The sequence below is a fragment of the Nothobranchius furzeri genome, chromosome 7, assembly GCF_043380555.1.
Source record: "Nothobranchius furzeri strain GRZ-AD chromosome 7, NfurGRZ-RIMD1, whole genome shotgun sequence".
In the NCBI taxonomy this organism is placed as follows: domain Eukaryota; kingdom Metazoa; phylum Chordata; class Actinopteri; order Cyprinodontiformes; family Nothobranchiidae; genus Nothobranchius; species Nothobranchius furzeri.
In genome coordinates this window covers 33,331,871-33,358,491 of record NC_091747.1, presented here as the reverse complement: position 1 = coordinate 33,358,491, position 26,621 = coordinate 33,331,871, and the positions used below count along the sequence as shown (strand labels likewise).

General features: G+C 43.7%; 1 protein-coding gene across 1 annotated transcript in view; it reads left to right on the top strand.

Annotated features, from left to right (window-relative positions):
* The window catches only part of vstm2a (V-set and transmembrane domain containing 2A), a 117,619-nt gene that overhangs the window by 87,799 nt on the left and 3,199 nt on the right, over positions 1–26,621 (top strand). The window contains exon 4 of the mRNA XM_054735602.2: positions 1,663–1,999. Coding sequence (XP_054591577.2) covers positions 1,663–1,999 — 337 coding nt within the window. The remainder of the gene's footprint in view (positions 1–1,662; positions 2,000–26,621) is intronic.

The window sequence follows — 26,621 nt, the reverse complement described above, 5'->3', positions numbered from 1 at the left end:
AATTAGTTTTCCCTCTTTTCCAGCAGGGATGATCTTGCTCAGCCTCTCCAACAGTGCTGTGGAAATCCTGTCTGCGGTTGCATTCTGAAGAGGGATGAACTCCAGAAAACGCTCTTGAATGCTGTTCTGACTGTCGAGATACCGTAACACAAGCACCAACTGGCAGCGGGTGGAAATGTCTGTAGTCTCATCTGCCTGAATAGCAAGATAATCTGCATTGTTCACCTCTCCAAGAATGTGGGTTTTAATAACTGACAACATACAGTCCAACAGCTCGTTCTGCACGGTCTTTGAGGTGCCTTTAAAAACTGTCGCCGTCTTCAGATGATCCTCCAACACATTATCAAGTGAAGCAACCAGATCCACTAGGCCCCTGAAGACGCCCGGGTTTTCTGAGGTTTCAGTCTCATCATGGCCACGCAAAGCCAGCTCAAATGCTTTACAAAATTTAACACAGTCAATTATCTTGGACAAAATGTGCCGGTTCCGATCCACTTCTTCATTGTGCTTCCTCACTGCAAGCCTGTGCCCCTCGTCGAGCTGCATGGCAATGTTAGCTCTGCCTAGCATGGCTAGCTTCACTGTGTTGTCCATGTGCGCCCGGGATGACTAATGTTTCTTCACCTTCTCAGAAAAATGTTTCATGTCTGGAACTCCTGACTCATCCATGCCTTATCTGTCCCAGCCGTTTTGAATAACAAACACAGAAAGCAAAATAACGCATTAGCGTGATTGCATCCAGCTAGCCACTGCTTCCTGGTGTACCAATTTTGGGAGAAGCGTCGTGTGTACAGTTTACCCTTCTCCTTGTCCTGCTGGCTTATCTTTACGTCGGGCTGATCTGGTCCAAGCTCTTTAACATTAAGTTTTTCCACCATAGTTCTCCTCTCGAACGGATACTGGAGAAGAAACCGAACTGAATTCAGTGGCTGCTGAGATCCGGTTTCCATGCTGCTGGTTGTAGGCGCACTGGCGTCCATGTCTACGCTGCGTCATTACCATCACGAGTCACGACCAAAAATGTGCTGGAGTCGAGACTCTCCGAGTTCTACCGAACACCAACGAATCCTTTGGCTGTAGCTCTATCGCCCATTATGCTTCTGAAACGTTCTGAAACAACGTCAACGCTGATTGGATACATTCCCATTCCTACACTTTAATTTTCTTGTCAGCAATTGGATAGCTGGACCCATCTTGTTTGGGCGATTGAAAAACAGCACACAGCCTCCACCGCTCGGCAGAGACCGGCAGAGATCGGCAGAGATCGGCAGAGACCGGCAGAGAGCAATATAGATATACATATATGCATGATTTATTTTTGTTACAAAACACACAATTAACTTAGAATATGTGATTATTGTTAATTTTATTTTATTTTTTAAATAAAAATTAAAAACGCTGTGGAAACTGGGAGGGCGGCGCCCTATCGCCCTCTACTGGCCAGCCGCCACTGAATTAAACACATGCCCATCAGGTCAGATCCTCAAGCTCGAAATGTCCTTCTCTTTCCTGGACAACAGACAGTTGTACTGGTGGTCTCCATGTGTGGCCTGTTAGAAGCAGTGTGACAGCAGCTTTAGGGATGAAAAGGTAAAGGTGATGCTGTTGGAATTCCCCTGTATCATGTTGTGACACCATGCTCTCTTTTATTCACTCTAACAGACAGTGAAAGTCCAGGGCAACGACATTTCACACAAACTGCAGATCTCTAGAGTCAGCAAGAATGACGAAGGCCTTTACGAGTGCCGGGTGACACGAGCTAACTATGGAGAGATAGTGGAGTACAAGGCCCAAGCCTGGCTGAAGGTCAACGCCACAGCCAGACCTCGACGCCCACTGCCCCCGCCCAAGAAGAGCTCCCCGCTGCACCTGACAGACAAAAAGCCAAGAAAGTCCAGCTCACCTGTGGGCCAGGACAACATGAGCTCAGACCAGAGGGCGGCCTCCACATCCACCTCTCACACGTCCTCCAATACAGCAAAACACAACCCCGGCTCAGGTAAGACCACAGGGAGGGCTTGCATGCTGGGGGCCTGGTTGTGTGGTGGAGATGATAAAGATGAATAGTATTTTTTACAGCATCCTTTTCTAAACCCTGAACCAACGCCTGACGTTTGCCTCCCTACTGCATCACCTGGTTTAAGCTCTAGCTCGCTAAACCCAGGCTACGGTGTCGTTGTGGGAAAAAAAAACGTTTGATCTTGAAGGATTGACAACCCAGCCCAGCTGGGTCGGATGTTTGCTGCTGCTTTACATCATTCACTCTTAGTTTGCTTTTTCACACACATGGATGAAGTGTCATAATCCGATGTTATCAACCTGCTAGCATCAAAGCTACTGGGATGCTACAGGTTCCTAATTCATCTGCATGTCCACGTTGGTATTGGGTTAGGGGTTGGGGTCAAAGTTTACAGTGAAGATTACTTCATTGCCTCCAGGCGATCTTGATCTTTGTTTACAGGCACTGACTGCTGTGTAATCACATCGTTTACCTTATTGCTGTGAATTAAAATATAGTTATTTTTGTCGACTAAACACAGTTATAATAGATAACAGAATTGACCAGAATTCCTCCTGATCATGCTAGCAAAGCAGCTAGTTGTTTGGACTGAATTGCTCAGTGTGGCACCTCTCATGTGGTACCAACACAGGTTCCTCTAAGGCACATGTGTCAGACAAAAGGCCCGCCGAGCATTTTTATGTGGCCCATGAGATAAATATATAAAATATATTAAAACTGACCCACTGGCCGATTTTACCACAAAGACTACAACTCCCATGGTGCTTTGCGGCATTAGCGCGGAGCCGAAGCGCCCCCTCCTTTGTATTTTTTCCAGTGTCTGCTGCTGGTGTCTGCAGCTCCGCTGTCTCGGACAAACTAAACACTCCTCTCACTCAGCGCCGAGTTCACTCAGCTATTTGCTGATGTTGCAGCCCAGAAATGGAGAATTTAACCGCTCATTAATGTGTTCACGACTGAAAGAGAAAGTTTTCCAACTAACTTCCAGACAGCTGATATAACTCCAGCAAGCAGCGACACGCTCAAGTCAGCACGACTCTGTGGCTGCTGTAGTTTTTATTTTTCCTCCCCGACACACAACAACGTGGTCAAGCTGCTCAGACATGTTCAGCAGCACAAACCTATGTGAGCACCTGTTGTCATCTAATGTTATCATTATTATGATGAAGATGAACAAAACAACAGGAGTCTCCTCCTCAGCTCAGATCAAACCCATGATGCAGGTATCTGGCTGGAACAGGTGAGCATCACAGTAAACCAGTGGAGCAAACTGAGCTTTAAATATTTTGGTTTTATGCTCTTTTTCTGCTCCAAAACATGAAAGTTAACAGGTGAGATGTTGCATTTTCATTTAAGATAAAATGATATTTTTATTTTGTTGTTGGCCTGTGAGAAAATATTTAACCTACAGTAAACAGGAAGTGGAAAGGCTGCAGATAGATGAATAGAATAGAAAATCCCTTTATTGTTCCTCAGTGTGGAAAGCTAGACGTCACAGCAGCGATGACACGTATTACAGGAGAAAAAAAGGAGAATAAAAAATAAGAAAAATGAATAAACAAGAAAACATAAATCCTGAATAGATTTAAAAAATGCTGATTATACCACAAGTAATGAATACCACTGATGCCTTTTATTTAAAACTGACTTGCTCATGTGTAATTTGGTTATTCCACATTCAGTGTTAATGCAGAAATATGTTTGTTTCCAAACTAAAAGGTTCAAAATTGCATATATGTTGATAAAGAAAATGTGCAAACTTGCTGTCACTTTTTCAAAAAATATTAAGTTTGGCCCGCAACTTCGTCCCAGAGTTTCATTTCGGCCCCGTGTGAGTTTTAGTTTGACACCCCTGCTCAAAGGTAACCCGTGTGTGTTTCCCAGTAAAAATGTTTTTACTGTTTCTCACAAATTAATTTTAGGAAAACCAGTTTCAGTTTGTTTTTTGGGGACTTTCATTACTGAGAGTGATAATAGTCGGATATGATAGCAAGTACTTTTGATGGGCACCATGTCACCTGACTCGAGGGGGGGGGGGGGGGGTTAGAAGTCAGAGTCAGGACAGTTCAGGCCTTATGGTAACCACTAGGGATGAGCGAGTACACCACTATCTGTATCTGTATCTGTTCAACCAACTAAATGTTCTTTATCTGTATCTGTACTCGGAATGGGCGTGGCATAAGCCGGAAGTGGATGTGGTTTACATCAATATATTATTTTAAGTCTGAAATTGATATGGAATGATCAGAAGTTGCTATGTGTATTGTTTATTTGAAAACTATTTACAGAGCAGCCTCAGAATTGAGATTAAATATTTTTATCATGATAGTAAAGAAACTATTACAGAACAAGTGTTTCAATAAAATCAGAACATTAATATTTAAGTGCATGGATTAATACATCTGAACTCACGCGTAGGAACTAGGAAATATCAAATGCTAGAACCAGACACAACTTTATGTATATTTTTTAATTTTAATTTGATTAAACTGATTTTTTTTCTTAACGTTCTTGGCATTTTGCCCCACACAAAGTTAAACAAAACAATGTTGATTAGGGAGAGAGATGGAGTTAAAAAAATAAAAAACCCGACCGGAGCGGAGGTAGTGAGTGACTGATGCAGCACGTCAGCTCTGTCTTGTCAAATGCACCACGTAAGTTACAGAAAAAGTAACTTTAAATATTCAACCGAAAATGAGGCGAGCTGAAGAAAACCTAGGGAAAACTGAAGAAACGTGAGCAACAGTGAAGCAATCACAGCGAGATCCGTTACTGTCTGTGTGTGTGCGTGGATGAGCCGGACGGACTGAGCTCCCGGCCGGCTGCAGTTTTGTGTGTAGGGAGGGGTGGGCGCTCTATGTGACTGGCCAATCACAGAGCGTGAAGACAGTCAGTTACCCAATGAGGATTTTCCTTCAGCACGATTACAGATATTTACGAGTTTTACTCGTTCCATGCTCGTACTCGTCAAAAATGCTTTATCCGTACCGGATACTCGTCTGAAACGAGTATCCGGCTCATCCCTAGTAACCACCATCCCCCACTACTAGTTCCTGGAATTGTTGCACCAGAGACAATTGCTATTACTCCCAATCAGAGAGCATGGTGTAAATGACGTAGATTATGTAAAAGGAAGCCCATCTCACATCATTAGAATCACACACAGCCTACTTTTTCTCCCCAGGGGTTGAGAAAACAGTCCAACATCATTTCTGCAACTATCCACCTGTGCTGTAATTCTGCAGCTCCTACTCAGCTAAAAGTGCCAATCATCCCCGTGCAGACAGCTCAGACAGTCAGCTCTACTCGGGAGCATGATAGCTGTGTGCTCCCCGAAGCTAAACACAGGCAGATATTACTCTCTACTGAATGGAGGTAAAAAGTTGAATAATCCCCAGAGCTGCAGTCGGAGATTATGAGGCAGCCAAATTATGCTGACATCTGTGTTGCAGTGTGTCTTCTGTGTGGTGTGTCTGACAGAGATAAATGCCTCTCTGTGGCAGTTTGGGCAGCCTCAGCCACCTCCTCTGAGCAGCAGACAGGTGCTACAGCTGAGGGCGACAGAGTTCTGTTGGTGCCGTGGTCGGTTTGAAGCTGCTGAGCAACAGTAGGTGAACGGCCTGAGATGAAATTAAACCAGGGAGAGTGCAGATATTTCTTTTTCCGCATTGCTGCATCTGTAAACAATGAGGCCCTTTCCAGATGGTGTGTGTGTGTGTGTGTGTGTGTGTGTGTGTGTGTGTGTGTGTGTGTGTGTGTGTGTGCTGCAGCTGAGTGGCTGTTCACAGCTACTTCCCACCAGTATGTCAGCTTCTGTTAGATCTCAGCTCGGCCTCCATGGGTCCTGGCAGTGCTGCTCCCTCAAAGCTCAGAGGTGACCTGAACTGAATATGAAAAACAAAAACCCCTCCCCCCAGGCAGCATCTCTCCACCCTGGAGGCCAGCGTGGTCCCACGTGGAGGAAAAACAAATATGGGCTTAACTTGATTACATAAGCACTCATCCAAACAGAAAATATCTGTCCTTGTTTTAAAAGCTCCTTTTTAAAAATGGCTTCAGCTGCACGTCTCAAAAAGAGCACCAGTGAGTCACTCTCCCTGTAGGTGGGTACGGACAACTAAAAGGTTCTTCATGGCAGCATTAGTGTTGCTCACTGACTTTGACTGGTCCTCCTCCAGATGGATGTAACCTTCCCAGCGTCCTTAAAGTGGTGGAAAAGCAACACTGTTCAACATGTAGTCATTACCTAGCAGTTCAAGTTCAAGTTTATTTATATAGCGCCAAATCACGACAAGAGTCGCCTCAAGGCACTTCACATAATAAACATTCCAATTCAGGTCAGTTCATTAAGCCAATCAGAAATAATGTTTCCTTTATGAGGAATCCAGCAAATTGCATCAAGTCACTGACTAGTGTCAGTGACTATACAGCAATCCTCATACTAAGCAAGCATAAGTGACAGTGGAGAGGAAAACTCCCTTTTAACAGGAAGAAACCTCCAGAGAATCCTGGCTCTGTATAAGCAGCCATCCTCCACGACTCACTGGGGATCGAGAAGACAGAGCAGACGCACGCACGCACGCACGCACGCACACACACGCACACACACACACACACACACACACACACACACACACACACACACACACACACACACACACACACACACACGCACACAAAGACAAGTAATGTGTCTATAGTTATATTGTGATGTCTTAGTAAATATTCTATTTGGTGAGAGATAAACTTTATTGTATTTATCCTAGTGGATCTATAATTAAATGGGTAAACTAACAGTAGCACATCAAAAGTCAATGAAAACAAAAAGTTATTATCAGGAGTGGGAGAATGTTTAAGTGGTTAGCAGCAGTGTGCTAGTCGATGGCCCGCTCCATGAGGCCACCACAGCTCAGCAGAACATCATTGTAGCTTCTTCTGGGGAGAAAAACACTTAGAGAGAGAAAATAAAGTTAACAGCTGAAATTACAGAAAATATTACAGTTAAAGAGCAGATTGTAGAAGAAAGCAGTAGAGTGTGGAAAGTGGTCAGTGTATCCTCCAGCAGTCTAAGCCTATAGCAGCATAACTACAGAGAAAACTCAGGATAATCTATCCTATTTAGATGTAGGCATGTTGGAGTCAGGGTAAGGGAGAGTCGTCTTTACCGACTGTACACTCCACCTCCCTGTACTCCCCCACTTGTCCTGATTTAGGCTAACATCAGATTTTAACCATAGGCCCTATCAAATAAAAACGTTTTAAGCCTATTCTTAAAAGTAGACAAAGTGTCTGCCTCACGGACTAAAGCTGGGAGCTGGTTCCACAGGAGAGGAGCCTGATAACTAAAAGATCTGCCTCCCATCCTAATTTTAGATATTCTGGGAACCACCAGCAGTGTTGGGCAAGTTACTTCAAAACTGTATTGCATTATTTATTACTTGTTACCCTCATTTTAAAGTAATTCATTACATTACAATATTACTGATTTTAAAATGTAAGGCATTACACTACTTTTGCATTACTCTAAGTTGCTTTCACCAAAACAACTTCAATATGAATCTGGTAATCTGATGCTCAGTGAGCTCATGACATGTGGAAAGTGATGTGGTGTCTGAGCTAGGATTGCTGTTAAAACAGTCAGATATAATAACAATGTTTTAAAATGATTGTTTATTAAATGAAAGCAACAACAATCTGTACTCTCAGCACGCTGCCATCTTATATTAACTGAGCAGGGAGTGAAGTGGTGGGGGCTCCAAGCCTATATTGCCTTGGTCCCCAAATGCCTTGATACGGCCCTGGATGTGGGACTGACTTCTGGGGTGATCTGATTCTATCACATGTATAAATATTAAATGCCCATATATTATTGCTTTTCACTGGTAAAAATGTGTATCGGGGATAAATCTACCTACTTTTTTTTCTTTTCAAGCACTTTGTTTTGTTTTCTTGATTTTCTCTGAATAATTTCCGGCCCTTTCTCTCTCTAACCTTCCTGCATGCTGCATGTTTTCTCCGTCTTCCAGAAAAAGATTTCCTACTTTCTAACGATCAGCCAAAGGGATCTTCACATGCCCGGCGCTCCAGCAGTAATGAGTTGAAATCACCGGGGTACAGATTATGAACTCAGCTGAGGCAAAGCACGTCAGAAAAGCACAAAATACCAGAGAATATGCGCTGATATGAATGATCGCAAGTGAATTATTTTGTTTTAGTGGAGCGATTTTGTGAATGTTGCAGCGGCCGCGTGCAGGACGCAGCTGGAGTAGTTGAGCCGTTACCGCGGCGTCCTCTCTGCCCGCAAAGCTGAGTCCATAAATGACGTAATATATGCAGATACTGGATCTTTCTTCGGGTTTCCCACAATTTGAATTTTTAAGGAACACATCTTGATTCTGGGTTTAAAAATGCATTGTAATTACCGCGTTACTGACAATTGTACCGAGTAAATATTACCATTTTCTTTCCCTGTAATGCCTTACATTACCACATTACAGCAAAAAGCAATGCATTACAGTAATTAATTACTTTTGTACTGCATTACTTCCAACACTGACCACCAGTAGACCTGCAGTCTGAGAGCGAAGTGCTCGGTTAGGAACATAAGGAACAATCAGATCACTGATGTATGATGGAGCTTGATTATTAAGAACTTTATATGTGAGAAGAAGGATCTTAAAATATATTCTGAATTTAACAGGCAGCCAATGTAGAGAAGCTAAGACAGGAGAGATATGATCTCTCTTTTTAATTCTCATCAGAACTCTAGCTGCAGCATTTTGGACAAGCTGAAGACTTTTAACTACATTCTGTGGACTTCCTGAGAGTAATGAATTACAGTAATCCAGTCTTGATGTAATAAATGCATGAACTAGTTTTTCAGCATCACTCTTGGAAAGTATGCTTCTAATCTTAGCAATATTCCGAGGGTGGAAAAAGCAAATCCTACAAACCTGTTTAACCTGGGATTTGAATGACATGTCCTGGTCAAAGATAACACCAAGGTTCCTTACTTTGCGAGGAGGGACTTCTCAGGCTCCAGCTTTGTTTTGCTTGTTTGGTTTGAATTCAGGAGGCACCTGTTCAGAGAGGGTTTAGCTTTGGCCATTGCTCTTCAGGTTGCTTAGTGGTGCTGCGGACTCTGATGTTCACATGTTAGAACAAAAATCTTTCCTCTCGTGAGGTGAGGTGCAAAACAAGAACTGGACCATTGGGAAAAGGGATCAACTAGGCATGAATCCTAAATGAATAAATAAATCCACTAAAGCACTCCGTCTGTGGGGAGAAAATTAAATGTCTCAAAGTGATTTACAAAGGTGTACAACCATGTGCGCTTCATTCTGGGTCATTACAGAAACCTGCTATGCTGCACTTGTTACACAGCTCGGTGAGAGAGGAGGGTGTGAAGTAAACTGCGAGCTGACTCGTGCGCGCGCACACACACACACACACACACACACACACACACACATACACACACACACACATACACACACACACACACACACACACACACACACACACACACACACACACACACACACATCCATGATACATCCATGGCGACAGGGCAGGGCAATCTATCAAACATTTCTGACTCTACCCGAAATCATTTTCCCGTGTAAACAAATGTAGTCCTAAAAAGTGGAAAGATGTGTGGGTGGGCAACATTCGTGTTCCTTTAAGAAGCTGTACCACCTCCAGCCACATGGCAACGTGACTCCACATAAAACACGTGACATCCCCATCTAGTGGACAACATTTGTTTCTGAGCATACTTGTAGTTATCATCCATTTACCGAGGCAAACTCCTCTATTTACCGTGATATTGATGTTAGGCCATATCGCCCAGCCCTAGAGACAGCAAAACCTGAGTATGGAAGCATCATGCTCTGGTTATCGTGGCACGATCAGTTCTAGCTTGACGCAGAGACAGATGTGTGAAAGAGAGAAAATCAGCATCCATTTCCATGGAGTGGTTGACCCTGCTGCCTTGTGCTAACCCTCACACTCAGTACATGTGAGTGACAATAAACCCACATTTAAGGAGCTGTTCATCCTGTCACTTACAACTTTTTTTTATCTTTTATTTTCATTTATTGACATTAAAATAAAAATACAGTCAGAACTACATTGCTGCAAGCCAAAATGAAAAAGGGGACAGAAAGAAGAAAAACTTATGTTGTCTGTCCCTTTTAACTAAAATAGCATTAATACAAATGAAATAATCATATGATTCTTAAAGAAATTGAACAATATAGTTCCTGGACCTGTTGGCCGACAAAATCTCAACCCATGAATTTGAGAAAAAAATAGAAAAAGAAAACAATTTACACAGAAAGAAGTATTAAGTTATAGATCTATATACATACATATATATACACATACGAATACATACTAGGTTATTTTTAATGGCTACGGGCAACTTCACGGGTTTTAAAAAGCTGCCCTAAAAACCTTCTACACACCTGATGCTGCATGGTGCCACATTCACATTCATCCTCATCTCTTCAGATTGGCATCCGCTTGCATCTAATCAGTCAGCCATAACAATCCAACAATGTCCCAGGCAGACACTTAGCTAAATGAAATTATTATTTTTTTTTAGAGAAGAAACTGTCAGCAAAGCAGTCATGGATCAGCAGAGGTAGATGGAAGTGGCACTTAGCCAGCTGAAGCTCCCAGTGGAGCTGCCACAGTGTTTCACCTCCCTGCCTCACTGAGCCGGACTGTCTGGCCTTGAATCGATATTCGCATCACCGTTTAAAGCTAGCCAAAAACATTTTGGCAGCATGCGGAGTGTTGTGTTGGGTTAAAGAGGGTGAGATGAAACATTTTCAGTGTGGGTCTAATACATCCAATCTGAGCTGACTGTGTGTGAATGCACATACTCACAAAGGCAGATGGATAATCTGGCTCATTATGCTCCGACTGATTCCCCACACGCTGTGGAGAAGAAAGTGTGCTGTTCTTAGCTGTGAACCCCGAGACGTCTCCTAAAAGCTAAATGTCCAAACATTCGCGTCTCCTTCAGCACCTCCGTTTTTATGTGTGACAATGAGCTGTGAATTCCTGCCACGTCTGCGAACACAATGTGACCTTGTTGAGCAAACTGTGGGTAGAGTGGGTGGAGGAAGCTTTCAGACACTGTTAGACACAAAAATTATCCAAGTGTCCAAATATTAGCTTGTTTGACAACAGCTTTGTGTTGCAGAAAACTTTCCTCCTTTTCCTGTGCTCAGCAAATTAAATGACTTTTGGTGTACTAGATAGATAGATAGATAGATAGATAGATAGATAGATAGATAGATAGATAGATAGATAGATAGATAGATAGATAGATGATAGATAGATAGATAGATAGATAGATAGATAGATAGATAGATAGATAGATAGATAGATAGATAGATAGATAGATAGATAGTAGGGATGAGCGAGTACACCACTATCTGTATCTGTATCTGTTCAACCAACTAAATGATCTTTATCTGTATCTGTACTCGGAATGGGCGTGGCATAAGCCGGAAGTGGATGTGGTTTACATCAATATATTATTTTAAGTCTGAAATTGATATGGAATGATCAGAAGTTGCTATGTGTATTGTTTATTTGAAAACTATTTACAGAGCAGCCTCAGAATTGAGATTAAATATTTTTATCATGATAGTAAAGAAACTATTACAGAACAAGTGTTTCAATGAAATCAGAACATTAATATTTAAGTGCATGGATTAATACATCTGAACTCATGCAGTAGGAACTAGGAAATATCAAATGCTAGAATCAGACACAACTTTATGTATATTTTTTAATTTTAATTTGATTAAACTGATTTTTTTTCTTAACGTTCTTGGCATTTTGCCCCACACAAAGTTAAACAAAACAATGTTGATTAGGGAGAGAGATGGAGTAAAAAAAATAAAAAACCCGACCGGAGCGGAGGTAGTGAGTGACTGATGCAGCACGTCAGCTCTGTCTTGTCAAATGCACCACGTAAGTTACAGAAAAAGTAACTTTAAATATTCAACCGAAAATGAGGCGAGCTGAAGAAAACCTAGGGAAAACTGAAGAAACGTGAGCAACAGTGAAGCTATCACAGCGAGATCCGTTACTGTCTGTGTGTGTGCGTGGATGAGCCGGACGGACTGAGCTCCCGGCCGGCTGCAGTTTTGTGTGTAGGGAGGGGTGGGCGCTCTATGTGACTGGCCAATCACAGAGCGTGAAGACAGTCAGTTACCCAATGAGGATTTTCCTTCAGCACGATTACAGATATTTACGAGTTTTACTCGTTCCATGCTCGTACTCGTCAAAAATGCTTTATTCGTACTGGATACTCGTCTGAAACGAGTATCCGGCTCATCCCTGATAGATTAGATTAGATTAGATAGATAGATAGATAGATAGATAGATAGATAGATAGATAGATAGATAGATAGATAGATAGATAGATAGATAGATAGATAGATAGATGATAGATAGATGATAGATAGATGATAGATAGATAGATAGATAGATAGATAGATAGATAGATAGATAGATAGATAGATAGATAGATAGATAGATAGATAGATAGATAGATAGATAGATAGATAGATAGATAGATAGATAATCCTTGTGGTCTTTATCCCAATTTCTTTTAAATGTTGTGAGAAAGAGATATAAACACTGGGGCGACCGGGCTTTCTCTGCAGCAGCACCCTGACTCTGGAAGCAGCTCCTACTGGATTTACATTTAATCTCTGACCAGGACCTTTTAAATCCAGTCTTAAAACTTTTATTCAGGATAGATTTTAGTGCGAGGTAACGGTGACTTTCATCCCAAATTTCTGCCTCTTTCTGCTCTCTGGTTTTGTGTTCTCTTAATGAACTTTTTTACATTTACTTGTTTTAATTTATTCCTTGTGAAACACTATGACTGTCTAATTGAAGGGCAATAATAATCAACAAATGAATGAATGAATAAATCCTGCAAGAACAGGAGTTTAACTGGAGACTCTCAGCCGGCCAGGGGTATTTGAAGGGCCACGTTAAAAATTTTCAATTAGTCAAAAGTCCGTTTGTTGAACAATGCACATTAATAAAATTTGAACACAACTTGCCTTCAATCAATCAATTTTTAAATACATTTAAAAGAATAGGTAAATAAAACAAGATAAATTGCATTTCTTGCAGAAATGCTGTTTGTATGCTGGATGCTGAAAATGGTAACTGAAGCTGCTGAATAGTTGAAGTGAAGCTGAAACTATGCTAAACTTTCTAAATTAGCTATAATAATTTAGGATCAACAAACTACATAGGTCTTGGTAATACAGCCCAACAGGTAGTTGAAAAGTGGAAATAGCAACACCGAACAGCAGATAATGGAAATATCTGACCTTGGTTGAAAAACCGGATATTTAAATAGTTTTAAAAGCTGGCATTTTATCAGAAGTAGTTTAATAATGGAAGTTTTACAATTATCCATCAGAATCTATGCCTGCATTGTCAAAAATTTCCAAACAATGTCAAAGTCCAGGTTTTTGTCAGTGTGTCACATCCATCTTTTGTCCACACATTTTTAACAAATAATAAACAGGGTGAAGTTACAGTTCATGACCACTATATGTCATAACACCCAAAACACACAAGACACAGAAGTATGACGAAACACTGTGGAACGGCGAGTGCTTCTAATCAGCGCCCCCTTGTTAACCTGCAGTCTCCATGAAGCGCCACAAAGGCTCGCCCCTTACAGCGATCGTTTCGGCATGAGCTCTATTTTTTCATGAGCTGCATCAATTCTGGCAGGAAGTCAAACCAAAGCAGAAAAGGCAGGCCAGTAAATTGAACAAAATAAAAGAAAAATGTCAAAATAAAACGCTGCGATTGATAAATGTGATCATTTTTGTGTATCTAAACAGACTAGAGAGATGAAAATGAACACACATACGCGCGCGCGCAAGCGCTCCAGCGACTAAAATAGCATTTCTATAATTTTAAATGCAGTTTTTACATCAAAAGGTTGATTTAATAAATGTGAATACAAACGAATACACAGAAGCAGGATCAGTGCAGTGTCCGATATCAACAAGCGGAGCAAACTGGTTACACACACACACACACAGCAAGGGCACGGGGGGGGGGGGGGGGGGGTGTGTGTGTTTAGACAACAATAGACGTGAGCAGAAGCGCTCATTGAAAATTCTCGCCTGATGTGAACAGAGGAGGAGCGGAAAGCACACTAATTTAGTTAGCGACCCATTTCACGGCGCTTTGCAGTGTCATGGTGCAGGTGAGTTGAGCGGTAGTGAGGATCAGGGGCGTCGGACTGGGGGGGGAAAGGGTACCGTTTACCCAGGGCCCACTGCAGGGAGGGGCCCTGAGACAGCTTTGAATAAAAATGTTTTATTGTTGTTGTTTTTTTCCCCCCAACTTACTTAATGTCTTAATAAACTTCCCTTTACCTGGATAAAGAGGTTAAGAAACAGAATTTCGCCTTAAAAATAATAACTGAATAATCTCTGAGGCATCTATCACCCCTTAAAAATGTGCAAAGTGGTTTAGTCCACACCAGCGGCCAGGGGCTGCACTGCCGCATGTGCTAGTGAGACATCGCAGATGCCGACAGCCAGAGCTGGAGGCAGGAGAGTCAGTCATGTCTTTTCCCAAGAAAGGGAAATCTGGCTTCCAGAAAAGAAAAGAAGGAGAAGGAGAAAAAGTTAATTGAACAGAAGCAAGTATTGACTAGATTCTTCAAGAAGGAAGGTGAGCAGCAGAACACAGTTTTAGCTGATATTAGCTAGCTCTCAGAAGCTGCATTCATGTTAGGTGTTCAGTGTTCATTTTGGGAGCTTATGATAGACATTGTCCTCTAAAATATCATAAGCAAAACTTAAAAAATAGGTCCCCACCCTGGATTGTTAGGGGATTGGAAAGGGCTTGCCAGAAAAAGAAATCACTGTATCTGGATTTTATAAAAAATCCAACAAAGGAAAAAGAAAAAAGGTATAAGGAATATAAAAACAAATTAACTACAATAATAAGGAAGCAAAAAAAGGAATATTATGATCAGCTTTTCCTAAAACACAAAAATAATATTAAAGGTACATGGAATGTGTTAAATAAATTAATAAGAAATACAAAAGAAGCAGGTATAGATATTCACAATAAAAATGGAAAGAACATTGCAAATGAGTTTAATAAATATTTTGTGAATGTTGGCCCTAATCTAGCTAAAAAGCTGCCAGAAGTTGACATTAACCATGAAATAAATAAAAATAATAATACAATGTTTTTGAGCAGTGTAAGCCAAAGTGATGTGATCCGAGCGGTACATAGTTTCAAAAGTAAAAAGTCCTTAGATTTTCATGGGATAGATATGTCTCTCATGAAGGAGGTTATCCATTGCATTATTGAACCTTTTACTTATATTTGTAATAAATCATTTTCAAGTGGCACAGTCCCTGAAAAAATGAAAATAGCCAGAGTTATTCCTATTTATTAAAGTGGTGATAAATTATTAGCTTGTAACTATAGACCTATCTCTTTACTGCCACAGTTTTCAAATATACTTGAGAAACTTTTTGTAATTGGATTTGAAGCATTTACCAACAAGTTTGATCTTTTAAATGACCATCAGTATGGGTTTAGGAAGAATCGTTCAACCTCATTAGCAGTTATGGATTTGGTAGAGCAGATTGCAACAGCAGTGGATCAAAAACTTCATGTAGTGGCTGTCTTGATTGACTTGAGTAAGGCATTTGATACAATTGATCACATATACCTGCTCAAGAAATGTGAATACTATGGTCTTCGTGGTAAAACCAATCAATGGCTTGAAAGTTATTTAAGCAGTAGATTTCAATATGTAAATGTTAATGATATAGATTCACAGCTTGAAAGAGTAATATGTGGTGTACCGCAAGGCTCGGTGCTAGGACCGAAATTATTCAACCTATACCTGAACGACATCTTTTCTGTATCGTCTCGGTTAAAATTTATTATGTTTGCAGATGATACAAATTTCATTTGTATGGGAAAAGATATGAGTAAATTATTACAAGAGGTTGAAAACGAATTGGATTCAATTAACCCTCTGATGCATGGATTATGAAATCTTCAACCAAGATTTTTTAAACAATTTTTTTCATTCATCTTTAGGTGTGACTGAAACAAATTTCAACAAATATTTTTTGTAACATTTTGTTAATTTACAAATAATTTATTACATGTCCATCTCAGTGGACAGCGTGCATTCTGAACATGGAATATATTGGCTTGACTTACTGAAGTCCAAATGGAGGGGCTCAAATGCAATAAAGTCTTCAACAGCTGTGCTTAATAGCAAAAATAAAGAAATAACAATTTTGAGTACCTGTCCACTGTAGTGACCATTATGTATCAAAGGGTTAAAAAATGGTTTGATTACAACAAGCTATCACTAAATGAAAATAAAACCAAATTTATGATATTTTCAGGGAAAAGGGACAATGACGGTGCTAAGCTGTATTTAAATGGAGTCCCAATTGAACAAGTACATGAAACTAAATTCCTAGGTGTGACTATTGATAGTAAACTCAGTTGGAAACCACACATTGAATATATCAAACAGCAAGTGTCTAAATCTATTGCTATACTTTATAAAACTATTGATATACTAAATAAAAAAGCCTTGTTTTTGATTTATAGCTCTTTAGTTATGCCTTATTTGTCTTACTGTGCAGAGGTTTGGGGAAATGCAGGTAAAACGTGTGTTGAGACTGTATTTAAATTACAAAAAAAGGCGATTAAAATAGTTAATAAATTGGGATACCTCGAACCAACCCATTATCTATTTAGTCAAACGAAAACGCTAAAATTAGGAGACATTATTAAAGTAAAAATCTTAGAGATTCTTCATAAAGTAGTTAATAATAATATCCCAAATTGCATAAAAGTTTATTTCAAACCAAGAGATGATCATTATAATCTCAGAGGTGTATTTATGTTTGAATGTGTAAAAGCCAGAACTAATGTGAAATCAAGATGTGTTTCTGTTGTTGGTGTGAAATTGTGGAATGAGTTAGATGATGATTTGAAGAAATGTACTTCTTTACTAAAGTTTAAAGCAGGTGTAAAGTGTCACATATTTACAGGGTACGAAAAGTATGTATAGACATTAATAAATTTTCATTGTGGATATTTATATTGGGGAAAATAAAAGAAATGTATATTGGTTATGTATATTAGGTGGAAAATAGGGTAGGCTAAAATACAGGTGCTGGCCAGTAAATTAGAATATCATCAAAAGGTTGAAAATATTTCAGTAATTCCATTCAAAACGTGAAACTTGTACATTATATTCATGCAATGCACACAGACCAATGTATTTCCGATGTTTATTACGTTTAATTTTGATTTTTATAGGTGACAACCAATGAAAACATCAAATCTGGTATCTCAGAAAATTAGAATATTCTAAAGGCCAATGAAAAAATGTTTGTTTCTCTAATGTTGGCCAACTGAAAAGAATGAACATGAAAAGAATGTGCATGTATAGCACTCAATACTTAGTCGGGGCTCCTTTTGCCTCAATAACTGCAGTAATGCGGCGTGGCATGGACTCGATCAGTCTGTGGCACTGCTCAGGTGTTATGAGAGCCCAGGTTGCTCTGATAGTCGTCTTCAGCTCCTCTGCATTGTTGGGTCTAGCGTATTGCATCCTCCGCTTCACAATACCCCATAGATTTTCTATGGGGTTAAGGTCAGGCGAGTTTGCTGGCCAATCAAGGACAGGGATACCATGGTCCTTGAACCAGGTGCTGGTGGTTTTGGCACTGTGTGCAGGTGCCAAGTCCTGTTGAAAGGTGAAGTCTGCATCCCCATAAATTGGTCAGCAGCAGGAAGCATGAAGTGCTCTAAAACTTCCTGGTAGACGGCTGCATTGACCCTGGACCTCAGGAAACAGAGTGGGCCAACACCGGCAGATGACATGGCACCCCACACCATCACTGACGGTGGAAACTTTACACTGGACCTCATGCAACGTGGATTCTGTGCTTCTCCGCTCTTCCTCCAGACTCTGGGTCCTTGATTTCCAAAGGAAATGCAGAACTTGCTTTCATCAGAATACATAACTTTGGACCACTCAGCGTCAGTCCAGTCCTTTTTGTCCTTGGCCCAGGCGAGACGCTTCTTGCGCTGTTTCTTGTTCAAGAGTGGCTTGACACACGGAATGCGACACCTGAATCCCATGTCTTTCATGAGTCTCCTCGTGGTGGTTCTTGAAGCGCTGACTCCAGCTGCAGTCCACTCTTTGTGGATCTCCCCCACATTTTTGAATGGGTTTGTCGTCACAATTCTCTGCAGGGTGCGGTTATCCCTAGAGCTTGTACACTTTTTTCTACCACATTTTTTCCGTCCCTTCGCCTGTCTGTTAATGTGCTTGGACACAGAGCTCTGCGAACAGCCAGCTTCTTTAGCAATCACCTTTTGTGTCTTGCCCTCCTTGTGCAAGGTGTCAATGATTGTCTTTTGGACAGCTGTTAAGTCAGAAGTCTTCCCCATGATTGTGGTGCCTTCAAAACAAGACTGAGGGACCTTTTAAAGGCCTTTGCAGGTGTTTTGAGTAAATCAGCTGATTAGAGTGGCAGCAGGTGTCTTCTATATTCAGCCTTTTCAGAATATTCTAATTTTTTGAGATACCAAATTTGGAGTTTTCATTAGTTGTCACTTATGAATATCAAATTTAAATGTAATGAACATTGGAAATACATTGGTCTGTGTGCATTGCATGAATATAATGTACAAGTTTCACGTTTTGAATGGAATTACTGAAATATTTTCAACCTTTTGATGATATTATAATTTACTGGCCAGCACCTGTAAGCATTGCTTCTGCCTATTCCTTCTTTGGTTTAAATTCAAATTGTTAATATTGTTTTGTTTGAAAAGAAAAATTTTATGTTAATGCTATAAACCAAAATAAAGACCGAAAGAAAGAAGAAAGAAAGTGTTAAACGCCTTTAGTTTCACCATCAAGATCAAATATAAATTAATTAGTGTTATCAGTGATAACACTAATTAATTTATATATATATTAATCAGAATTATTGTCGCGGGCGGCTGCCGCCAATTAATTTGCGGACCTCACAGTAAAAACAGGTTCACTCTGTGTGGATATTTCAGCTCCTTCCCAGTCATGGACCAGGACAAACTTGGTATCGATGGATTCGTGGTAATCTCAGGAATGAGAAGCTGCCACTGTTTTTCGTATAGCATGATGACACTGGTGTTAGAGGATTGTTATTGACTTGGTTAGATATTTTAAGCCTATTTTAAATTTCTTTATATTTGATCTTGAAAACGGACAACCTTATAATTTGGCTGATAATGCAGGGATTATAAAATTTAGAGTACATTACATTCACAGAGAGAACCTGGTTTATTTCATGTCATATGTATTTAATATATCAATATATATCAGTATTAGCAAAGCTTAACATCATGAACCACATGGCCCTTTAGACGCAGTAGCAGCAGCAGCAGGGCCCTCATTGTCTCCAGAAAGCACTGAGGAGATGAGACAAGGTGAGCTCACTCAGGGGCGGCGTTAGGCCCAGCTACTTGGGCTGAAGCCCCGGATGTTTTATGAAAAGCCCCGGATCTGAAACGTGGAAGTAACATGCAGTAACAAAGTCCAACAGAGAGGGAGCAGCTGGCAGTAGTTTGTATACAGCCTGCCTGAGCCTCCACCACTGAAGAAGAAGCCCTTCAGCAGCCAGCTTCTTCTGCAGTCTCTGCCTGAAATGCATGAGTGAAGATGGACATAAGGACTTTTTTTTAGACAAAAAGTACAATGACAGAACCCCAGCTTTGATGAGACTGGTGTTGACTCAGGTTTGTGAGTCTTATTTGAAAATATTTGTTGTGTTGCTGGTTTGCCTAAAGTTAGCTTCTCAGGTAAAGTTGCTGGAAAGTGAATATTTACTTTCATCTCACACTAAACACTAACAGGAACAATATTCTGCCCTGAATATGCTTAATATGTAGCTTTAGATTAAAAAATTATGTGGTACAAGACAAATATATATGATGTTGACTAGTGCGTATCACGTGTGTGTGCGCGCGTGTTTGTGTGTTAAGCCCCGGATCTTCTTCAGTCCTAAATCCGCCCCTGAGCTCACGATACAATTAAGTTATTCAATTTACAAGCAATCATTAGCAACAGATTTATCTGAAAGGACATGTTAGGTTATATTTTGCTGACCTAATTCATGATCCATTTTGCTTGTGTGGTGTCTGTCCCCCTTGCAGCAGAGAAAGAGATAGAATATGTGAAAGAGGATGATGTAAGTGAAGATAGGGAAGGGGATGGTTGCTCTGAAGGTAGTGAGGATGATGAGGAGAGGCCAGAAGAAGAAGAAAGTGAGAGGCTGAGCAACACAGATGAGTGTCTGCCAGAGGATCCAGGACTATGGCCAGAGAAGCTCACTGGTCAACAAGGAGATACAGTTGTCAGAAGACTGGCGAATAAAAGTGATCAAACACCAGGAATCGACAAAATAACACCCAAAGATATGGAGGGCAAGCCATTTCCAAATTATCTTCAATATGCTAAGTCAGCCAATGGGCATGAGAAGATAAGAAGAGACTGGCTTATTTACAGTGAAAGTGCAAAGGCTCTGTACTGCATCCCATGTCTCCTCTTGAGCTGCTTAATTCCATCTACAGGATGCAATTACAGAGCATTTTTGGAGAAGTTTGTATTGGACTGAGGATTTTTTGCACACTACCTGTGACTGTTGCTGGGGGTGAACGGGCTTTTAGCAAACTGAAACTGGTGAAAAATGATTTGAGATCAACAATGTCCCAGGATAGACTGAACAGCCTAGCTCTTCTTTCTATTGAAAGCCAATTAGCCAAAGGATTGGACTTTAAAGATCTCATAAGGGATTTTGCTAACATGAAGACCCGTCAGTGGGCATTTACTGGAAAATAAATTCCAGGATTAATGTTTGAACACATTGTTGGCAAATAAAAATAATTATATGTGAAGTCTGGGCATTTCACTTTTATTATGCTGGCATTTGTATTTGCTCAATATAGAGGTTAAACTGAGATCATATTTATTATCTTGTCTTATAGCATGGCATAAAATGTGTAAGAGAGATATTACACAATTGAGCATGGGGCCCACCTAGAAGACTTGTACCTAGGGCCCAGAATTTGGTGCTACGCCCCTGGTGAGGATCCAAATGCTGGGGAGGAAGCAGGCAGGCAGACAAACTGGAATGAAAGGTCTTTTAATGGTGAACGCACGCAGGACATGGAAACAATGAACCGACAAAACACACAGAACTGAGAGGGTGTAAATACATTAGGGCTGAGAGCTTGGGCGATGGAACCAGCCGGTGGAGGGATCCGAGGTCTGTTTGAATTTTGAGGCTTATTATTTGGAAAGCCTCTTGGCTTGGAGTTGTTATTAGATTTCTGGTCCTGTTGTTTAGACCCATTGTTGCGGTTATTATTTTTACGAGTCCCTGATGCAGTCCCTTCGAGTCGCAGAGTGGAGGGGTCTGCCCCCACAGCCAGAACTGAAGGAGAGTGCGAACTCTTACTTGAGTCTTTAAACCGCCTGAAGGCACAACTCGCCTTTCTCCTGAGCTCATCCATGGGTGTGGTTTTAATGTCTACCGTACCCATGTATGGGCTATACTGAGCATGTAGATTCTCAAGGAAAATCTCCTTGAATCTTTTGTCCTCTTCCATCCCATCCTTACATTCCGTACCAAAGTATGCGTCGAAGAGACGTAGATACAGTAGAAGGCTTGTGGGTCTTCAGCACGACCCTGTTTGACTGACAAAGCTAATCGTACACCAGCCTCCTTAGCATCGTAAGTGTTCTCTCCGAATTGCTATTTCCAGCCTGTCATAATCATTTGCAATCGCATTACGCTTGCGATCAATGAACGAACCCACGATATCAGAGGTTAACCTTATTAAAAAGATCTTGTCCTCCAAGGTCATTCCCGGACATTGCTGAAAGTGATGCCGGAGGTCACTCAGGTATGTGTAAACCGAGTATGAATTACCTGGTCGAGGGTTGAATTTCTTGACAGAATGGGACATCCTGTAGATGTCAGCCATAGACAGGTGAGTTCAGTTGGGCTGGCTGGAAAGCTGGCACAACCATAGCAGCAGCACCAGCAGGCGCAGCAGGAAGGTATTGTTGTGCAGCTGGAAAGTATGGCTGGGCTGCAGGCACATATGGATGAGCTGCAGGTGCATACAGATTAGCTGGAGGTGGAAATTGATGAGCTGGGGGTGGAGCAAACTGGCCTGACTGGGACGAGGATACTTGAGACGGGACCGTCGACCCTTGGAGAGGCGGGACCGTCGACCCTTGGAGAGGCGGCGTAGACTTCTGGCCTGGGGACGTCGACTTCTGGCCTGGGGGCGTCGGACCAGGCGGAGCAGCTTGCGGGGTTCTAGGAGAGGATGCTCTATAAATACAGGCCATTTACCATTCTACCTTTTACAAAACACCACCCACTCACCAGTGCCCCCCCCCCCCCCCCCAACACACACACACACACACACACACACACACACAATTACATGATCTGTGTCCTGCTCTGGTTTATACACCATTATTTTTTACTGCTGTTGGGTCTTCATTTGAATTTCTTATAGGCTTGATTTCATTTTTTTTCTCTATGACAGCAGTTTCCTATGGTATAAACTGAGCTGCTCATTATCCAAAGAAATCTGCTGCTTAGAATATAAAACTTTTAACGTCCTTCTCTGTGCTCTGGGTTCAGGCTCAGTGTTGCAAAGATGTGGGCAGCTGTGGGCTGTGGAGACTGGACTCTGCACTTGTTAGACATGTTAGATGTTGAGTAAGCTGAGTCTAAGCTGAGTGTTGGTGTCATGGTCTCTGTCTGCATCTCACCTCATGTGTCTCCTTTTGTCCTCATTCGTCTCTAGGTGCTCCTTTTGTGTCTTCTAGCGCCCTCATGTGTCGTGTCTGCGTCTTCCTCATGTGTCTCCTGGTGTTCCCCATTTGCCCTCTAGGTTTCCCTCCTCACACTTCCCTCTCCCAGGTCCTGTGCCCTCTTGGCCCCCTCTTAGCCACGCCCCTGTAGTTTCTTTCTGTAGTGTTTTCCTTTAGTGTCAGCTTCCCCTTAGAATATTAGTTATGGTTCATGCCTTCTGGTCTTTTGTTTTTCTCTTAGGTCATTTTCCTTTGTTACAGCCTTTCATTATTTAGTGTGTTTTTCCCACCAGTGTTTTTCTGTCACGCCCTGTCCTGTCTACTCTTAGGTTTTGTCTGTTCTCCGTTAATTGCTCCCACCTGCCTCTTGTTTCCCAATCACCATAGCTCCCGCTCCTCTTGTATTTAAACCCCTTCTGTTCTGTGTTCCCTGTCGTGTCATTGTTTCAGTGTTCCAGCGTGTGACTCTAATAAATCAATGTTAGAAGTTCTCACCTGCCTGCCTGTTTTCCTCCCCGCGTGTGGATCCTTGCCTCACCTCAGCTCACCTCGCCACACGCTCGTGACAGAATGACACGACCCCCTGAAGGGTCCAGCGGGGAGATCCTCCCATGGAAGTATTTATTCCAGTTCTTCTCCGCCGACTATCGACCGGCTTCTCCTTCCCCAGCTCCAGCTCCGCCTCGCCGCAGACGGCGTCCCCGACCTTCTGCCTCGGCGTTCCTCGCCGCCCTTCCGGAACCGGACGGGACGTTGGAGGGAGAGATGCTCCGGGATCGCTCCAGCTTTGAGGGCACGAGGCTGGCTTTCTGCTCCCCCGGGGTTGGTCCACGGCGTGGGGAGAGACGCCGGAATCCACCGCAGCCCTGCGCTTCAGGACGGAGCTGCGAGCCCACCGCTGGCCGTGCTCGGCGAGCCAGTTCGGACACGCCCCCGGTCAGACCAGCTGTCCCGTCTCCGGCCGAATCGGCGTCTGCAGGAGGAGGAGCTGCGCTCGCAGCCCTGTGGGCGGAGCACGCCAGTCTACAGGTTGAAACAGCCCAGGTTCGTCAGACCATCGAACTCCAAGTCCTCCAGCTAGATGATCTGCTTGCTGAACTCCGCGGGCTCCAGCTGGAAGATCTGCTCGCTGAGCTCCAGCTGGACCACCTGCTCGCTGAGCTCCAGCTGGACGAACTGTTCGCGGCTCCGGCTGAACCAGCTGTCCCGCCTCCGGTCCACTCGGCTCCTCTGTCATCTGTGGGAGGTGGAGCCACACCCACAGTCCAGCCAACTGAACTGGCCAGTCAACGGGCTGAGCTGGTCCGGCTTCAACAGAGCGCCCATTCTAATCAGCTCCGACTCGACGCTCTGCGCTCCCTGTCTTCAGCACTAGCACTGCTCGTTCACTCAAGGCCTGTTCCAGGGGGGGTCCAGAAGCAGACGGTGCAGGCCCAGAAGCAGACGGTTCCGGTTCCGGCCCAGAAGCAGACAATGCGGGCCCAGAAGCAGACGGTACCAGCCCAGAAGCAGATGGGTCTGGTGCAGGCCCAGAAGCAGACGTTACCAGCCCAGAGGTCAGCGGTTCGGGGACCGGCGGTCCAGAAGCCAGAGGACCAGAAGCGGATGAAAGTCAACACCGCCTCCATTCCAAGGGTCGACGCCTCCATTCCAAGGGTCGACGCCTCCATTCCAAGGGTCGACGCCTCCATTCCAAGGGTCGACGCCTCCATTCCAAGGGTTGACGCCTCCATTCCAAGGGTCGACGCCTCCATTCCAAGGGTCGACGCCTCCAATCCAAGGGTCGACGCCTCCAATCCAAGGGTCGACGCCTCCAATCCAAGGGTCGACGCCTCCAATCCAAGGGTCGACGCCTCCAATCCAAGGGTCGACGCCTCCAATCCAAGGGTCGACGCCTCCACTCCTGAAGTTGGCTCGTCTGATGACGTCGACGCCTCCACTCCTGAAGTTGGCTCGTCTGATGACGTCGACGCGTCCACTCCTGAAGTTGGCTCGTCTGATGACGTCGACGCCTCCACTCCTGAAGTTGGCTCGTCTGATGACGTCGACGCCTCCACTCCTGAAGTTGGCTCGTCTGATGACGTCGACGCCTCCACTCCTGAAGTTGTCTCGTCTGATGACGTCGACGCCTCCACTCCTGAAGTTGGCTCGTCTGATGACGTCGCCGCCTCCACTCCTGAAGTTGGCTCGTCTGATGACGTCGCCGCCTCCACTCCTGAAGTTGGCTCGTCTGATGACGTCGCCGCCTCCACTCCTGAAGTTGGCTCGTCCGATGACGTCGCCGCCTCCACTCCTGAAGTTGGCTCGTCCGATGACGTCGCCGCCCCCACTCCTGAAGTCGGCTCGTCCGATGACGTCGCCGCCCCCACTCCTGAAGTCGGCTCGTCCGATGACGTCGCCGCCCCCACTCCTGAAGTCGGCTCGTCCGATGACGTCGCCGCCTCCACTCCTGAAGTCGGCTCGTCCGATGACGTCGCCGCCTCCACTCCTGAAGTCGGCTCGTCCGATGACGTCGCGTCTGGTCTGACGTCTCCTCCGTGTCCGGTTCTGATGGTGACTCTGAAGGTCGCTCCGGTCCAGCCTGCAGGGACTTTGTCGCCGGTCCTGCCTGTGTCCCCGGCCCAGCCTGCAGGGCTCCTCTACCGCAGGCGCCGCCCTCCCAGGGCCCGTCGCCTCCTCTTCTGCCCCAGGCTCAGGCCCCCAAGGGTCCGTCCCCATCTCCTCATCTGCCCCTGGCACAGGCCTCCAAGGGACTGTCGCCTCCTCATCTGCCCCAGACGCAGGCCCCCTAGGGTTCGTCGCCTCCTCATCTGCCCCAGACGCAGGCCCCCTAGGGTTCGTCCTCGTCTCCTCATCTGCCCCAGGCGCCGGCCTCCAAGGGCCCGTCGCCTCCTCATCTGCAGCAGGCGCAGGCCTCCTGACTCTGCTGATCCCTGCCGCCTCTCCTGTGGTCCCTCGGTTCCTCTGGGCCCTCCCTCCGGGTCCCCCTCCTCCCGCCCTGCTCCTTGTTCCTGTGGGCGTCTGGGATCCGCCCTTTGAGGGGGGGGTACTGTCACGCCCTGTCCTGTCTACTCTTAGGTTTTGTCTGTTCTCCGTTAATTGCTCCCACCTGCCTCTTGTTTCCCAATCACCATAGCTCCCGCTCCTCTTGTATTTAAACCCCTTCTGTTCTGTGTTCCCTGTCGTGTCATTGTTTCAGTGTTCCAGCGTGTGACTCTAATAAATCAATGTTAGAAGTTCTCACCTGCCTGCCTGTTTTCCTCCCCGCGTGTGGATCCTTGCCTCACCTCAGCTCACCTCGCCACACGCTCGTGACATTTTCTCCCCCCTCCCTGAGTTAGTAATTGTGTTCACCTGGTCCCTCTCCCCACACACCTGCAATTCATCTCCCTCTCATCTTCCCAGTTTATATAAGCCCCGTCTTGTCTCTGTGTGGTTGTCGGTCCATTGTATTTCTGTCAGCGTTTGTTCGTCTGTCTGAGCTTTTCGTTTCTAGGTCTTCGTGCTCTTAGTGAGCTTCTTGTCTAGGTTTTTTGGTGCTCTGAGAGAGCTTTGGGTGTCCTGTGCTCCAGGACTTTTGGACTTTGGCTCGCTGCCTTGGATTTATTGTTGTTCTTTTATCCTGCAAATAAAATGATTTTTTTACTT